Genomic DNA, 17,373 nt, shown 5'->3' with positions numbered 1-17,373 from the left:
GAGGCACCTTGGTTTCAAGCCCCACAAACCCAAACCAGGACTCAGTGTCTCTTTCTGTACTTGGCCAAATGAGCCCAGTTTTGAGCCCCCAAAACGCAGCACTGGGTGTCTCTCTGTGAGCCCCAGAACTGCCCCAGTCCGTCGCGTTCGGAGCCCCCAGAAGTGCCCTGGGCCATGGGCGGACCCAGCCGGGCCCCAGCAGCAGCTCCCTCGCCCCCAGTGGGATGGGGAAGAGACCAGAGACAAAAACCCAGCTCAGGGAGTGAGATCAGAACAGTTTAATAATGGAAACCAAGACAAACATGATAATTTAATATTGATGACAGCACATAGCAGTGGTAGCAACAAGAGCAGTGATAACAATGACAATAAAAAGGAGAGAAGCCCCTCCACACCCCCTTTAACATTTTACATCCCAAATGTCATCCAGAGCACCACAAACTCCCAGTGTGGGGGATTCCCACATTCCTGTTATTTTCTCTGTGGTCCATCCTGGGGATTTGTGGACTAAGGGAGGCACTGGCTGCTCCTCTGGGCAAGGGAAAGGCTCCTGTGCTATTCCCAAAAACAGAACCCCTGGAATTGGTGCCCTGGGAGCCCAGTCTGCTCCTTCCAGTCACTGGGGGTCACCCAGAGTCTTTACCAGCATAAAATGAAAATGACATCCTGGTCCAGTGCATTCCAGCAGGATTGGACACTACCTGGCCACGGTGACCAGTCCATGGAAGTTGGACCAGTGACAATCCAGTTGGAGACTTAAAATCAGAAACTCCAATTCTTTTCAGCACCTCTTGCTTAAATGTTTCTCTGCTGGAAGAGCTCAATTAGTATTTTTGCTGACCAGATTGCCAAAGCAAGGGAAAAACAGTCAGCATTCCCGGGATGCCTCCATCACTTCCACAGCCATGTGCAGCCAGTGGCCGATGGGCAGGAGCTCAAGGGGTGCTATTAATTCCATTATTCCCAAGGTTTGAATGATTCTGGCATTATCCCACGCCCCTGAGTGTGCCAGAAACCCCAGAGCTCCAGGTGCTGCAGCCAGCTGCAGGCAGGTGTTTTTCCTTCTCAGCTTTTTGGGAGCGTGGGTGAAGATCTCCTTCCCTGTCTGGCTCGGGGAAGTGATCCCTGTCTGGCTCCCAGAGTGATCTTGGGCCCTGTTGGAGCCAGTTCATGTTACGGCCCACATGCTACAGGAAAACAGGGAAGTGCCCAGTCGGGCCCAGTTCCAGTCAGGAATGTCTCAAACAGCACTCTGGGCTGTTCCTCCAGCTCTGGAAGGGAAGCTGGGATGAGCCCAATTCCCAGGCTCCCTGGGGAACAGCACTTCAGATTTTCAGTCAGGGGCTTTTCCCGGTGCCCTGAGGCACAGGATGATCCATGGATTCCGTCCCTCCCTTATTTCTCCCGCCCTCACAGACTGAGGTCCTGCTCTTTTTGCCCTCCCTCAGGGGCTGCAATTGCCACTGGGGTTTTCCCATTTTTCAGCAGAGCAGGGATCATTCTCCAGTGTCTCCAGGAAATTTCCAGAACTGACCCATTCCCAAGTACAGAGCTCAGGAGAAAGGAAGAACAAAGGTTTTAGCACTTACCATCTTTAATTTTCCTTTCCCACAACAACTTGCTCTGGCTCTTTCCATCTCAGAAGGTTCCTTGTCTTTGTCTCAGCCTCAGAGGATTCTGCGAGGAGATTTCACACCCACAAATCAAGATCCCAAACCCATGAAGGCAGAGCAGTGTTGGCTGCTCCAGCGAATTTCCTCCGTGTGCACAACTTAAAAACCATTCCACCACTGCATAATTACCTTGAGCTGGTGCTGTAACAACAACAAAACTGATTTTCCATGTCCAGAGGCAAGAGATTGTCCTGGTCAGGCTGTGAGACCTTAAACTGCACACTGATCTGGGGGCTGTGACTGGGATTCCAGCAGGGATTGAGCTTTGTGTGGGTGCAAACCCAGCGTGGGACTGGGCAGGTTTTCACCAGGGGAAGCTCTTGCTTTATTCCTTGGCAGCTTTTCTCTGGAATATTAAACAAAGAGGGAGGCCTTGTCCTTAATCCAATTACCACAGGGCAGCAAATTACTGTTTCTTGTTTACCAGCTCTGAACAAAACTGGGAGCAGCACTGAAAAGGTTGGGAGCTACTGCTTCACCACACGGTGTCAGCAACAGAGAGAAAACAGAAAACGTGCATCCAAAACCAAGGATCAAATTATTCCTTCTGCTTTTAGTGGGACCAGGGCTAATTCTGCCCTGGAGTGACAAAGAACTTCTCCCTCAGGCCCCAGAGACCCCTGAAAAAGCCAAAGTGCAGCAGGGAAGGAAGGAAAGGAATCTCTGCCTCACCTCCTGAGCTCTGGGAATGTGTCTGGAGCCAAAAGCACCTTCCCAGGCTGGAGGGGCTTTCCAAAAGCACCACCTCTGGTTCACATCGTGCTGCCTTTCCCCTCCTTTGGGAAAGGAAGGACTTCATCCAGAGCCTGGAGAAGGAGGAAATCAGGAGGCCCAGCCTATGGACTGCTCAGATGAGCCATGGAGGGGCACAGAAGTTGTGCAGGGATTTCTGCCCCAGGGGTCCCATTCCTTCAAACCCAGTGCAAACACACTAAAATGACCTTTCCACAAACACCTCCTAAGGCACATGAGAACCTGAGTAAGAAAATGTGATCAAACCCTTTGTTCCATTGGCCCCATGCCCCAGATTCCACTGGGACAGACAAGTCCCTCTCCTTGGAAGGCAGCATCTCCTACCTGGACCTGTGCCTTCCCCAGCCTTTGGTGGCCGCTGTCTCCATCCTCCCACACCTCCTCATCTTCCTCTCGCCAGGCTTGGCTTCCTCATCCTGCAGAGCGAGCACAGGGACAGTCCCCAGCCTGCTCCTGCCAGCCTGGGCAGCAGGGACGGACCGGTGGCACCCTCTGGATGTCACCCCCGTGCCTGGCACCATCCCCGCTCCTGGCCCGTTCCCGTCCCTGCCCTGGCAGCTCCTTGGAAGGGGATTTAAACCACAAACGTTTGCTCTGCTGGGGCTGGGACAGCAGAGACTCCCCCGGGGCAGCGGGCAAAGCTCCTGCTCCCACATCCTCTGCCCCCCACAGCCCTGCTGGGGCTGCACGGAGCAAAGGAAACGCCTCAGCTCCTGCTGGAAATTCCCTCCTGTGCCCAAAACCCAGAGAAATCGGGGCTGCTCCATCCCCGGAAGTGTCCAAGGCCAGGCTGGATGGGGCTTGGAGCACCCTGGGCTCTGGATGGAATGTCAGGGGATGGAATGAGATGATCCTTAAGGTCCCTTCCCACTGAAACCATTTTGGGATCCCATGATCTCTCCATGCATTTATTTTGCACCATTTCCTCTCAAATTTGAATTCTCAAATTTAGTTTGTTAAAGAAATCATTCAAAAATTATTCCTGGAGTTAAAAGGAGCATGAAACATCCAAGAATCATTCCTACACCCATCAAATCATTATTAACTGGCAGCCTATTCCCTCGTCTCTGTGTTTGTTTTGCTTTGTTGGAAAACCTTATGATCCCAGAGTCTCTCAGAGAGGTGTGCTGGGATTACTGGAAGGTTTGCTCTGTCAGAGAGCCGGGGGAGTCACCACACTTGTTCCTCTGCCTCTTTATCCTTTAACCAGCTTTCCCTCCGCCGGCACACCGAGCCCTCCCCGGCAACTCGGATCCATTCATCGGGACACCGACTCCCCCCATTCCCCCGGTGACTCCGGCCCGTCCCCGGTCCCCGCTCGGGGCTGTCCGTTCCCCGCTCACCTCCGAGCCCGGCGCCGCCGCTCCCGGTGCCCCCGGCCGGGCCCCGCCGCTCCCCGGGCCCCGCCATGGCCGCTCCCGGCTCCGCGCCTGCGCTCCCGGCACCGCGCCCGCGGTTCCTGCCGGGAGCGGCCCCCACCGAGGGCCCCGCGGCCTCGCACGGCCAGTGCCCGTCGTTGTCCCGGCCCAGCTCCATGTCCCGGTCCCGGTGCCGGCGGAGCCGCGGAAGAGCCCGGAGCGCTCGGAGCTGCAGTACCGGGTGTGTCCACAAGGCGGCAGCACTGAGGGTGCCGCTGCCACCACGCATGCGCAGCGGTTTTAGGGGTGCCAATAAATCCCAACTTCGGTGAATCCCAGATCCCGCATTTCGGGAGTTCCAGCGGGAGGAGGGAGAACGAACTCCGCGTACACAGAGCTCTTTCTAGGTACTTCGAACAGATGATCTTGTATAACTATTTCAAACCCTTTTTAATTTCATTTATATACCTAAAACCTTGTATTTTTATTTTCAAGCCATATAGATCCATATTCAGAATTCCTTACAATCTGAAATCCTGTCTATAACACAGTAGATTTATCTTGAAATAAACAACGGTTTTTATAGATATAAAAACGAGACTCTTTACACTTTCTACTGTTTGACACATAAATGAATTTTCAGGCATTTGGGGGCTATAACCTCCCTTTTTTTGTGGGGATCCCACCTGTTTCCCCCTCATTCCCCGCTCACCGGCTCCCCCGCCACATTTGGGGTGCCCCAAATGACACCAGCACCTTGCAGACTGACACACTTCTCTTTTTCCTCACCCCCAGAGAAGGCACAAAACGAGTCCACGTGCCCTCACCAGCAGCTCAATGCTTGCATAAGAAGTACGTGGACATACCCCCAAAAAAGGGGGGGAAATCGAGACCAGGGCAGCCCCCCAAAGTGTTGCAGTCCCCCAGCTCCTGTCCCACAGGCTGGCAGCTGCCCCATGGCACAGGAAGTGTCCCCAAGAGTGGTGTTTCATCGTCCCCCCGAGGCCTCACCACGTTCCCGCTCCACTCCAGGCAGAGGACTCCTCAGTTCCAGGAGATGTCTGATCCCTTCCCTAGGCCTTCCTGGACATGGCTGGGCCATGATGGAATCCGTGCTCCCAGAGCCACCCGGCAGCACCGGCCCTTGCACTGCTGCTGCACATCTGGCCCAGCCAGGGGAGCTGAAATAAAGCCTGGAAATTTAAACTGGAAACACAGCCCCAAACCTCACTCGCTTGTTGGTAAAAAGCTGTCTCTGTTTACACATACCCAGGAAAAACAGTCCCTCTGGAGAAGTCTTGGATTTCCTTTTGCAGCAATTGAATGGCACAGCTGCCAGCTGATGGCATTAAATCTCCATCCCCAAGACCCCTGCTCACCCTCAGCTGTGGGGTTTTTGCTGTCACACTGTGGGGAGGGACCCCTGGCCAGGAGAGATGCTGTGGGACTGATGGGAATCTCCCCATTGGAAGCAAGGCAGGAATAGGTTAATCCAGAGCACCACCTCGAAGTGTTGGGGGGGAAAACTGCGCCATTCCACCGCCTCCATGGCACGGTGGGTGGGTTTTAGGTGAGGTGACCACACAGCCTGCACATCCTAGTGCAGGTGAGAATCCCTGCACGAGGGTTTTCCGGCTGCTCTGGGGGCTGGAGCCAGCAAGAACATCCCCGATGGTGTTCCTGTTATCCCTTCACCCCCCACTCCCAGCATTGTCCTGCCCAAAAACCACAGGCATCCATGGTCACTACGCCTCCATCACAGCTGTCACTTCAGCCTCCTCCCAGGCAGAAGTGTCCTGCAAAGAGGAACTTGGGAGCAAAACCAGGGGAAGTGAATCTGTCTACATGGAAAGAGTCACCGTTTTCACAGCAGAAACTTCCTTAACTGTTTATTCCCCAAAACTTGCAGCACCTGCCCTGTGCTGCTGAGCCTGAAGCCCAGCCAGGCAGCAGCTGGGAGGAGCTGGATCAGAGTCCCCAGCACCTGTGGCTCCGCATTCCCGAGCGGGAGGTGCTGTCCCCGGCCGGTGACGCTGCAGACCCTGCGGGAAGGACGGCAGTGGGGCAGAGGAGGCTGCAGAGTCCCTGGTGGGGCAGAAGGAGGGACAGACACCTTCCTGCTCCCCACCCCCTGGTCTCGGTTTCCACTCTGTCATTTCTCACGTGCCCCAGTTCTCACTTCTCCTTTCCCTTTTGTCAATTCCCTCAGCCAGCTCATTTTCCCAGCTCCGCTCCCTCCGCTCCGACTGGTGAGGGCCCAGCACCGGCTCGGCCATGGGCTGGGGGCTCTGGGGGGCCTCGCTCACCTGGGCACTGCTGGCGTGGGTGACAGGGGCTGAGCAGTCCCAGGAACTCTCGCCCTCTTCGGGCTTTGGGGTGTGCAGCGAGACCGGGAAGCTCTCACGCCTGGAAGTTCTGCCGGGGGGGGGCTGGGATAACCTCAGGAATCTGGATATGGGCAGAGTCATCAACCTGGGCTACTCACAGTGCAAGACCACAGAGGATGGATCTTACATCATCCCAGATGAGATCTTCACCATCCCCCGCAAGCAGAGCAACCTGGACATCAACTCCGAGATCATCGAGTCCTGGAAGGATTACCAGAGCATCACCTCTGCCTCCATCAACCTGGAGCTGTCCCTCTTCTCCTCCATCAACGGCAAATTCTCCAGCGACTTCCACCGCACCAAGACCCACCAGGTGAGAGACAAGGCTGTCACCACCCGGGTGCAAGTCAGGAACCTGGTTTACACCGCCAAGATCGACCCCGAGGCGGCCCTGGACAAGGCCTTCAAGAAGCAGCTGCTGACCATCGCCAGCCACCTGGAGAACAACCAGACGCAGATGGCCGATTTTCTGGCCGAGGTGCTGGTGCTCAACTACGGCACCCACACCATCACCTCCGTGGATGCAGGAGCCACCTTGGTGCAGGAGGACCAGATCAAGGCTACCTTCCTGAAGGACAGCTGGGCCACGCGGAGCACCGTCACCGCCTCGGCCGGCGTGGCCTTCCACAGCATCGTCAATGCGGGAACCAAGGAATCCCTGGACGTCAGCTCGGGCTTCACCAAGCAGTACCTGGACAACCGCACCAACTCCAGGGTGGAGAGCATCGGTGGGACCCCCTTTTACCCAGGCATCACGCTGAAGACGTGGCAGGAGAGGATTCAAAACCAGCTGGTGGCCCTGGACCGCTCGGGGCTGCCCCTGTACTACTTCATCAAGCCGAGCGCGCTGCCGGAGCTGCCGGTGCCCACGGTGCGGAGGGTGGCCCGGCGGGTGGAGCTCGCCATCCGCCGCTACTACACCTTCAACACCGCCCCGGGCTGCACCGACGCCTCCTCGCCCAACTTCAACTTCCACGCCAACACCGACGACGGCTCCTGCAAGGGCACCATGGCCAACTTCACCTTTGGGGGAGTCTTCCAGGAGTGCGTGGGCCTGGGCGGTCCCGACACCGGCGCGCTTTGCCGGGCGCTGGAGCAGAGGAACCCCCTCACCGGGGCCTTCTCCTGCCCCGCCGGCTACACCCCGGTGCTGCTGGGCGTGCAGGAGCGGCAGGAGGGTCACAGCCACCTGGAGTGCCACAACAAGTGCACCCTGGGCATCTTCTGCCACCGCAAGTGCCAGGACGTCTTCTGGCTCTCCCGGGTGCAGTTCAGTGCCTACTGGTGTGCCGCCAATGGGCCGGTGCCTCCGAACTCGGGATACCTCTTCGGGGGGCTGTTCAGCACCCACGGCGCCAACCCCATCACCGGAGCCCCGTCCTGTCCCTCGGAGTTCTTCCCACTGAAGCTCTTCGGCGAGCTCAGAGTGTGCGTGAGCCAGGATTACGAGGCGGGGGCCACGTATGCGGTGCCCTTCGGGGGCTTCTTCAGCTGCCAGGCAGGGAACCCCCTGGCCGGGCAGCACCGGGGCACGGCTGAGGACCCCCACGCCAAGGGCTGTCCCCCGGGCTTCAGCCAGCACCTGGCACTCATCAGCGACAGCTGCCAGGTGCAGTTCTGCGTCCAGGCCGGGCTCCTCACCGGGGGCTCGCTGCCGCCCGCCCGCCTGCCCCCCTTCACCCGGCCCCCCGCCAGCCTGCCGGCCGTGGACACGCTGCTGGTGCGGGACGGGGACAGCACCTGGGTGAGGGACGGCCAGAGCCACGTGTGGCGGCTGGCACGGCCGGAGGAGGTGCAGCGCGCGGCCGAAATGGTCAGGGGCGGGGGGCTGTCAGGGGGACAGGTGGCCGGAGTCACCGTGGCCGTGCTGGCCGGGCTGGCCACCGGCCTGGGGACGGCCTGGTACGGCCACCGGCGCTACAGGGCCAAGGGGTACCGCGAGCTGGGCACAGGGGACACCCCGGCCCCCGCCAGCCCCGAGCACAGCACGGTGCTGAGCGTGGGTGAGGGGTACCAGCAGGAGATGGGGGGGACGGTGCCCTGAGCGCCCCCTCCCCTTGTGCCCCAAATCCCCAAACCCACGGGAAAAGGAGGGAGCGGAGGGGCCCCGGGGAGGGCTGTCTCCCAAATCCTGCATGCTGCAAGCTGCTACCCCCGTCTCCATGTATATCTATCGGGATAGATATACACACGCATGCAGAGAGGCACGGAGCAGTTTTATTTCAGCCAGCAACTCATCGTGTAGTCAACAGAGCATTAAAAAAAAGGAAAAAAAAGTCACGTCGTGGAAAGACTTACTCACAGTAAGAGCCATCGGGCTGGCACCGCGGAGGTGGGGGACCCTCCCCCCTCTCGCCCAGAGGGTTTTGCATAGCTCCAGACAGGCTTTGTCTGCACTGGGGAAAACCCAGGGCGTGCAGTGGAGGAGAAATGACACCGCTGAGAGCCACCCAAACAGGGGCGTGTGCCTGGGGAAAGAGGGTTTCTCCCTTGAGGTAGAAGATAACAACCCACGCTGAAGGCGGCTGGGCACAGATTGGTGCAAAGGGACATCAGGGGGACTCGGGGTGCCTGGCCCTGCCCTCAGTGCCCCCGGCTCGCCTGGCCACACAGATGACTGACAGAAGACAACGGAGAGGCCAGGCCGTGCAGGGACCGCCAGAGTCCCCTGCCATCCGCTTTATTGACCCCCGGCCCCTCCACGGGGCGGCCGCGGGGGTGACGGACCCTCCAGGCCACGGAGAGGAAAAACAGCAACGACAACAGAACGATGCACAGCAGGATGGGCCCCCCTTCCACCAGCACAGAGGGCCAGGGAACCCCCAGCACCCGGCACCGGTGGCTCTGAGAGGCCCCGTGAACCCCTGGTTTGGGATGGAAGGGACCCCACAGACTCTCTCATTCCTAACCCCTGCCCTGGGCAGGGACACCTTCCACCTGGGGGCCCAGTCACCCCAGGGGGCTGACAGGGACCCCCAGAGCCTTGGAACACACTTCCCCCACCCCCATCACCCACACTCTCCAACCCACACCACCCTCCTGGCCCAGCCCGTGCCAACCCCTCAGCAAGCACCTTCCCCTGCAGACCCCCCCAAGGCCTCTCCGGGGGCAGGAAGGGGGACGCTTCTTACCCCACCCGCACCTGGCCCCATGGGGACCCACAAGTGACAGCCCTCCCGTGGGGCAGAGCCCTGTCGGGGTGGGGGGGCCCCGCAGCCCCTGTCCCAACCCCAAGCACCGCTGTGCCCAGCCCCAGCTCGGCTGCAGCACCACGCTCTCCCAGGCCGCCTCCCCAGATGCCCCCTATATGTACATATATACGACAAAACCCCAGAACACGAGGTATATAGAAACTCCAACGTGGGGACGCCCCCATACGAACAGTTCAAGGAACCCACTGAGGGGGGGTGGGACGTCACTGTCCCCCCCCAACACACACACTCTTCCTACCACCCACCAGCCCCTCCCCGGCATGCAGAGGCAGGGGCAGCCCAGACACGGGGACCCCGCAGGGCACAGCTCAGACACAGCCAAGAGGAGCGGGGGGCAGGGCTGGGGGGAGCTGGGGCAGCCCAGGCCCCCCAACCTCTACAGACACAGGAGACCAGGGGGGATGTACCGGACAGAACGAACGAACGAACGAACGTCAGAGGGACGAGGCAGAGCAAGGGGGACTCCTGTGGCCCCAGCTCCCACCCCAAGCCAGGTCCCAGCCCCAGGTGGGTGGCAGGGGTGTTGGGTCAGGCTGGGACTGGCACGGATGAGGAGAGAGGCGAGCCTGGCACCCCCCAAGCCCTCAGCACAGTGACAGCGAGGACAGAACACCATCCAGAGGGGTGGCCGAGCCAGCCTGAAGCCCCACAGCTGTATATGGGGATGTTCCTGCCCTGCAGGAGTGAAGGGGATGGCCGCAAGGACCTTCTCCCACATTCCCAGCCAGCCTGGGGCACTGCGTGGCTGCCACTGGGAGCAGGGGGCTCCTGAAAAAGCCCCCAGGCAGGTGTCTCCAGCAGCTTTATCCTGGCAGGTGCCGGCACAGGCAACCCTTTCCTTGCCTCCTCGCCACGGTCTCAGTCCTTCTCCTGTGCCAGGCTCTCCTCGGTGATGCCCTGGGCTGCCAGCTCAGCCAGGACATTGTCCAGGTAGTTGATGTCGGGGTAGCCGTGGCCAGTGAGGTTGGAGCCGAACTCCGTCTTGTGGTGGATCTCGTTCCAGATCACCGTGTCCGACTCGCCCGTGGTGCTGGAGGTCCCGATGGCGAAGATCAGGCGCCGGTCCCAGGCCACCAGCAGCAACTTCAGTACCTGTGGAGGGCAGGAACGGGGCAGGCAGCAAAGCAAGCACGGCAACGTGGGCAGCCCACGGGCAAGGCCACCTGGAGCATCCCAGCACAGCCTCCTGGCCCAGCCAGAACAGAGGGGCCGGGCTGCTGAGCCTGCAGGGGAAGGTCACAGGGCTCCTGCAGAGCCTGCTGCATGGGCTGTGGGCAAAACCTCCACCCACATTCCCCTGCTTAAGCCATGTTTGCTTTTCCCACCCGGGCACGCCTGGACCGGCTCACCTTCCTGCCCTTCTCGCTGTCTGGCAGGTAGCAGTGCCGGGGGAAGCCACGGGCCGTGAAGCTCTTCCCAGGGTTTGGATGCTCTGGTCCCTGTGATGCGTGAAGTGGGAGAAGAAAACCCTTCTGGAGCTCAAAAGCAATCTCTGGGCACAGGGCAATTCCCCAAGCCTTGGTGGGCACTAATGGTCACCATCCCCCCGCCACCAAGCAGACAGGGACAGCACTTTCATGCAGATACACCCCAGACTTCCCACGACATCCTTATGGACAAGCAGCTCCTGAGTCAAGGCACGAGCTGCAGCAGGACCTGGGGGTGATACAGCTGTGACAAGGGCAGCTAGCCCCCTCAGGTGGCCCCCCCAGACCCACCTGCACCCCCGGGGGGATGTTGTAGATGATGCGGATGGTTTTGCAGTCGGCGTGGCCGGGCAGCGCATGGGGGATGATGTGATATTCCATCTTCCCGGGAGGCTGCGTCCCTGTCTTCACCCCGTAGATGGTTTTGCAGGTGGGACACTGCAGACTCCCATCCTGAGAGTGGAAAAAGGGGGAGATGGTGAAAGCAGTATCTCCAGCACCAAGCCACGCCAGGCACTGAGACCCTGAGCAGCACTGAACGTTGTTTTAATCAGGAAAAACATAATTTCAAAAACTCTCAGGAGCCTGGGATAGAGCTGGGAGAATTCGCTATCCAACTTCAACCAAAAACCTGAGGTCTGCATTTCTCTGCCCCATCAGTTTTCTAGTCCTCATTGCTTTCCCTAGCTCTGAATTGGTGCTTTGTTTTGCTTTGTTTTTTCAAAGAGGGAAATATAAAAAATATTGAAAATCTCCAAACAATGCATTTTCCAGGGAATGCCAAGCATGAGGGGTATTTGCAAAAACCCTCCCGTGGCTGGAGAAGCACTGCCTGGCACCAAATTCCAGGTAGCTCTGCTCAAACATGCAGGGATCAAAGTCCACCCTGGCAAGGAAAACAAGCACAAAAATCCGGGCGTAGTGGGGGGAAACACACCCACACAACCCTGAGTTCTGATTTAGCAGTCCTCCAGTGCTTACTGCTGATAAAAATTAAACTCTGAGTCAGGGTGGGAGCTCAGAGTCCTCTGGGGCAGCCAGGCTGGAGCTCTGTCCCATGGAGAGCTTGTGGAGCTCCGCAGAGGTGGCCGAGCTGGGGGTCCCCAGGGCCGCAGGCTCTCACCTTGTTGCCGTTGTTGTACATGGCCACCAGGCAGTGGAGGTGGAAGACGTGGCTGCACTTGACCAGCTTCCCCACGAGGTCAGGCTTGACGGCCGGCTGGGGCCCCTTGTAGCCAGAGGGGGCAGAGAGCCGCTCCATGCAGATGGTGCAGTCCTGCGCCGGAGGGGAGGACAGGGATCAGAGGGATGGGCGCTGATGGGCTGCCCTGCTCTCACCCAGGGACCTGGGCCAGGCTGCCACCCCGCAGGGGCCATGCACGCAGCACACAGCCCCTCTCTGGGGACAGGGCAGAGCCACAGAGGGTGGCATTGCCTGTGTCCCGGCCCCCCATCCCAGGGCAAAGCCCCCTGGCACACCCTGGCACAGCCCTGCTGCTCGCACCTCATCTGGCGGGTGCCGCACCTTCTGCAGGTATTTCTTCAGCACCTCCTCGGGGGTTTTACCTGCAGGAGAGCGAGGGTCAAAGCATGGGAGAAACCCACTGCCAGGGGCACAGGGGAACCAGGAAGGGCAGGAGGGACAGTCTCTCTTACCCTTCTTGGCCTGTTTCTTGGTGGTCTTGCGGCAGGAGTGGGAGATGCCGGGGATGGACTGGATCTCGCTCTTGCTGACGGGCGGGGGGTGCAGCACCAGCTTGGGGGGCCGGGTCAGGCACACGGGCAGCCCGGCCGCGCTCATGAGGATCCCCGTGATCCCTGCGCAGGGAGGGAACAAACGGCACTGAGGAGAACAGCAACACCCTGAAATCCAGATGCTCCCCAAAACCTGCCCCACTGGGGCTGTTTGTCCTCCCACCCTGGGGGAAGCGGCACCCGCTGCGGCCCCATCCTCACCTGCCAGCGCTGGGTTGACGGGGCTGGAGCCAGTGAGGTTCTTCACGGGGACAGTGGGGACCCTGAGGGGAGCCAGCACAGACCACATCAGGACAGGCAGCAGGCACCCACGTCCCCACAGGGCCCAGGGGCCACACAACAGTTGCCTGAGCAACTGCACAGGCCCTGGCTGGAAAAAGAGAATCCCCCCAACGGGGCAGCGTGCCCCTCCCTGCCCCACCACCGCCTTTTCTCTGGCGCTTTAGAAACCCTGACTGCATCTCCATTCATGGCCCCTTTTTGTCACAGCTCCCCGGGCCAGTCTGTTGTTTCTTTTCCTCTTTTCTCCTACGGCCACGTCACTGCCACAGCTCTTTCCCCCCTCCCCTTGGGGCTCTCTTCCATGGGAAAGTTTCCCGGCAGGTCAGGAGCGGAGGGAAGGGGGAGGATGGAGAGAGAGAGGAAAGGGGCCAGGCTGTGACAGAAGGCTGACGGCAGAGGCAGACAAAGGGGAGAAACAGCCCATTAAATGTCCACCCCATCACAAAAAAATGTCTTTGGAGGGTGGGGGTCTGGAGGGACCCCTTCTCATGGGGCCTGAATGGCTTTTCTTTGGGCCTTTCGCAGTCCCCCACCCAACCCCTGACTCCAAGAGAAAGAGCAGCCTCAGCCTCTTCATTGAGATGCAGGAGCCACCCCATTCCTGCTCCGGTCTCCAGGCACCTGTGGGGAAGGCGAGGGGCCCAGCAGAACCCACTCCCCTCCACGGGAGGCTGGGCACCACCGACATGTCTCCCACCAAGCTCAGGGGTGACAGACCCCTGCGGCGAGGGCTGCAGCCCCTGAGTGCCCTGGGGAGGGGATAAAGTCTGTGCTGTCCCTTTCTTCGGCCAGGCACCCCGCGGGACTCACCCGGAGGCGATGAGCACGCGGGACTGGGCGATGGCCAGGCGCTGCAGGTGGCTGCGGTTCAGGGTGCCGAGGCCGGGCCGGGAGCCTTTGCCGCTGCCCACGCCGGGGGGGCTGCCAGAGGCGCCGGCCGAGCTCAGGGCGGGCGTGCTGGCCGCCTGTCGCCGGCTCCCCTGTGCCGCCAGCGGCTTCAGCGAGCCGCGCACCACGGCCACGCCGTCCGGCGCCTTCGGCCCCGCCGCGGGCAGCGGGGGCTTGGGGGCGGCCGGCGGCGCGGGGGCGGCTTTGCGGGGCTGCAGGGTGGAGGCGCCGGGGCCGGCGGCGGCTTTGACGCTCATGACCAGGAGGCATTGGGGACACGTGCAGGCGGGCACCGGCGGGGCCGCCGCCGCCCCGGGGCTGGCCGGCCACGACTGCGACTTGGGCAGGGTGCCCGACACCAGCGGGTAGACCATGTCGAGGCGGCGGCGGACGCGGCGCTTGCGCTGGGTCTGCCGGTTGATCTGGCCCATGGTGGCGAAGTCGATGACGTAGCAGAAGCCGATGGCGCTCAGGTCCACCCAGGGGTGCTGCTTCTCGTAGGCGCGCTGGATGGTGATGCCCACGTCCATGTCGTAGGGCGTCCACGTCCCGCTGTCATTCTCCCACTCCCAGACGACTCCCTTGCCCGGCGCCGAGGACGGGTCGTAGTAGCTGCGCCGGACGGGCCGGATGGTGCCTGAGGGAGGGCGACAGATGCCGTCAGACCCTGGCGCCAGCACCCACCCGTGGGCAGGCAGAGAAACCACCCCGACCTGCCCTGCCGGTGCCATTCCACGCAGGGACAGCACGGCTTTCAGGCTCTGCTGCTGACCCCGCCCTGCCAGGGGACCGCTGTGCCTCGGTTTCCCCAGAGGGCAGGGAGCTCCACAGCCTGGGGGTGCACCCCCAGTGCAACTGGGCTGAAGGGAAGGGCAGATTTCACTCCCAATGGCCCACAGGCTGAGCATGGAGCCACTCAGCCCTGATGGGGAAACACAGAACCACAAGCTTGGCTGCTCCACCCTGCTCCCAGGGACCTCCCGCGGGAGCCTGATGAAACCAGGCATTAGGGCACCCCAGTCCTGCAGTGCCTGTCTCTCTCCCAGCTCTGGGCTGGAACAAGCGAACAAAAGATTTGAGGGGCAGCTCCGAGCCCCAAGCAGTGACACACACAGGTCCTCACGCACGTAGGGGAGCGGGGCTCGTGCCAGCCCCACCATCTGCAGCTGCCAAGCCGGCCCCCACGAAAACCCCAACTGTGGCAACTGATTTTGCTCACAAGGAAAATCCCTGTGAGGCCAAGCTAAGGAGTTTGAGCAGGGCCCTGTGCCCAGCTCCCGCTGCCCCATCAGCAAACATCAGGAGTGGAATGAGAGCATAAAGCACCAAGGCTTTGCGCCTTGAATCCTTATTTTGGCTAGGCGTTTCCTTTCCCACCACTCCCAATCAACTACGATGCATTCGAAGAATAGACACAAATTTTGGAAGCTCCTACAATGGGGAGAAAGGCTTCCTCTTTGGGATGTCGCACAGCAGGGCAGGGTCGGGTGTGCCTGGTACTGGGATCCCCTCCTGAGCGTGTCACTAGTGCCCAGAGGTGTTTGGTAACAGGTGGGACAAGCACCACTGCCTCCAGGTGCCTCTGCAGATCCCCATGGCTCAGCCCAGCGTGAGGAACAAGAAAGCACTCAAAGAGAAGCAATAACAAGTCTGCTGCTTCGGCTTTTCACCACGTGTCCTGCAAAGCCTCCAAGAATTTCAGTCCCTTCTCACCCCCACCTCTCCGCGGAGAACAGCCGCCACCGCAGGTCCCGCAGGGACACGAGTGGGATAAGCAGGAGAAGGTGTTTATCAGCACCCTGCTCAAGGGGCATGGGGTGCAGCTACACCCCAGCCAAGCCAAGCCACCCGCCCTGTCCTGCCAAGGGGCAGCCGGGGCAGAAAAGCCGAGGGGAGCGGGGCAGTGATTTATCCTAATCTGGCGGCGGCATGCGGCATCTGGCGGTCCCCAGGCAGCAGTGTGGGAATGCTGTGTGCTCCCCCAGCCCCTCGCCGCCAGCCGGCCTCCCATTCAACAGGGGAAGAAAGGGAACAATAGCTATTCAGGGCCTGCCAGGGTCGCGACCCCCCCAAATCAGAGCTGTTTAATGACCCAAAATACCAACATCCCCAGCAACCCAGGGAGAGACAGAACAATCTCCCTTTCAGTCCTCCACCCTCGGCAACAATAGCCCTCAGAAGCTGGCCCCCAGCCACCCTGCTCGCAGAGGTTCCTTGTCCCCACACCCACGGGCAGGGGAGGGTCGCCGCCAGCCCCCAGGGCTGCTGGGGAAAGAGGGACAAAGGAGGGTGTCTGGCACTCTGCTGCACCCCAGGGACAAAGCGCACTGGCCATCACGGGGGTGTTGGGGGTCACAACCCCCCATGCTTATGCCCTGCCATGGGTGCTTGTGTCCCACATCCCAGACAACCCCAGGGGGTGGGGGACAGGCAGCCCCATCGCGCTGGGGACCCACCCACCTACCCGTGCCCTCCCTGAGCATCCCTCCACCTGCTTGTGTCCCTGCCCGGGCGCTGCCATCCCCCAGGGCAGGATCTGTCTGTCACCCAAGTGCCATTCAGCTGCAGGTCGATGGCGGCTCAGATCTAGCACAGAGGGAGCCGGGCACGGCCCTGGGAAGGGTGTGCAGGAGACGAGCTCTCCTGAAGGGAGAAGGACGGGGTGGGCGCAACAGGGCCCGGGGCGCTGCAGCAGCGAGGGGGGCGGGCGGCACGACCCCGGCGGGGACCAGGGACAGGTCCTGCGTGGGCAGGACTGGGCAGCGAGGGCACGGCGAGGGATCAGGTGGGAGGACATGGGCGAGCCGGCATCGCGGCCGGGCGCCGCGGGATCGGGCACGGCGGGGCCCGGCAGCGCCGCTCGCCGCAGCCCCGCACGGAGCCGGAGCGGGGGACACCGGGGGACACCGGGACCCCCCTCCCGCCCGCGCCGCCGCGCGGTGCCGGGCCGCGGGGCCGACTCACCGGTGTCCTGGCGGAACTGGTGCATGGACTGCAGGTCGATGATGTAGGGCGCCAGGCGGCTGTCGGCCTGGCCCAGCACCACGCTGCCGCCCGCCCGCGGCCCGGCGCGGGCCACCGCCTCGATGTGGTGGCTGACGGCCGGGCTGTAGGGCCGCCAGCGCCCGTGCTCGTTCAGCCATTCCCACACCACCACGGCCGAGGCCAGCAGCATGGCTCCGCCGCCCCGGCCGCGGCCCCGGCTGGCTGCGCCGCTGCCGCCCGCCCCGGCGGCTCTCGCATGCTCGGCGCGGCGCAGGGCTCTGCCCGCCCCCGCCCGGGGCCGGAGCCGCGCACGGCCGGGCCGCCCCTCGCCCCTGCGCGCACCCGCGGCGCCGCTCCCGGCCCGCTCCGCTCCGCCCGGCCCCGCCCGCACCGAGCGCCCCGGGCCGGGGGCGGCACCGCGCGACGTCACCGCGCCCCGCCCCGCCCCGCTGGCACCGAGCGACCCGCGGGGGGCGAGGGACCCATCCCGCTTCTGTCCCGGTACCCCCATCCTGCACCCCGGCACCTCCCACTGTCCCCGTATCCCTGTCCTGCACCCCGGCACCTCCCACTGTCCCGGTACCCCCATCCTGCACCCCAGCACCTCCCACTGTCCCCGTATCCCTGTGCTGCATCCCGGGTCCCCACTCTCC

At 61.6% G+C, this 17,373-nt stretch overlaps 2 protein-coding genes and 1 long non-coding RNA gene across 3 annotated transcripts; 1 reads left to right on the top strand and 2 right to left on the bottom strand.

The window, feature by feature from the left end:
• Nucleotides 1-263: 263 nt before the first annotated feature.
• On the bottom strand, nt 264-2,502 carry LOC119701528. Its single transcript, XR_005257082.1, has 4 exons — nt 2,346-2,502; nt 1,803-2,019; nt 1,590-1,677; nt 264-810 (listed from the first exon to the last, which is right to left on the bottom strand). It is a non-coding gene; the product is annotated as an uncharacterized LOC119701528 (long non-coding RNA).
• Nucleotides 2,503-5,841: 3,339 nt separating this feature from the next.
• MPEG1 (macrophage expressed 1) lies at nt 5,842-8,447 on the top strand. Its single transcript, XM_038138217.1, has one exon. It carries the CDS (start codon nt 6,059-6,061, stop codon nt 8,213-8,215), a length of 2,157 nt encoding a protein of 718 aa, XP_037994145.1. The 5' UTR covers nt 5,842-6,058; the 3' UTR covers nt 8,216-8,447.
• Nucleotides 8,448-8,815: 368 nt separating this feature from the next.
• Nucleotides 8,816-17,038, bottom strand: DTX4 (deltex E3 ubiquitin ligase 4). Its single transcript, XM_038138226.1, has 9 exons — nt 16,700-17,038; nt 13,658-14,372; nt 12,767-12,828; nt 12,467-12,628; nt 12,315-12,376; nt 11,934-12,086; nt 11,102-11,263; nt 10,733-10,822; nt 8,816-10,475 (listed from the first exon to the last, which is right to left on the bottom strand). Exons 1-9 carry the CDS (start codon nt 16,908-16,910, stop codon nt 10,242-10,244), a joined length of 1,851 nt encoding a protein of 616 aa, XP_037994154.1. The 5' UTR covers nt 16,911-17,038; the 3' UTR covers nt 8,816-10,241.
• Between the last annotated feature and the right edge of the window lie 335 nt (nt 17,039-17,373).

The sequence above is a fragment of the Motacilla alba genome, chromosome 5 (genome assembly GCF_015832195.1).
Source record: "Motacilla alba alba isolate MOTALB_02 chromosome 5, Motacilla_alba_V1.0_pri, whole genome shotgun sequence".
NCBI classification, from domain to species: domain Eukaryota; kingdom Metazoa; phylum Chordata; class Aves; order Passeriformes; family Motacillidae; genus Motacilla; species Motacilla alba.
The sequence above is the reverse complement of the archived record's forward strand: the minus strand, read 5'-3'. Positions and strand labels throughout refer to the sequence as shown.

Coding starts and splice junctions, on each gene's coding strand:
- MPEG1 (XM_038138217.1), top strand. CDS start 6,059: ATGGGCTGGGGGCTCTGGGGGGCCTCGCTCACCTGGGCACTGCTGGCG.
- DTX4 (XM_038138226.1), bottom strand. CDS start 16,910: ATGCTGCTGGCCTCGGCCGTGGTGGTGTGGGAATGGCTGAACGAGCAC. Junction 14,373..16,699: donor CCAGTTCCGCCAGGACACCG/GTGAGTCGGCCC, acceptor GCCCTCCCTCAG/GCACCATCCGGCCCGTCCGG. Junction 12,087..12,314: donor TGCGGCACCCGCCAGATGAG/GTGCGAGCAGCA, acceptor CCTCCGGCGCAG/GACTGCACCATCTGCATGGA.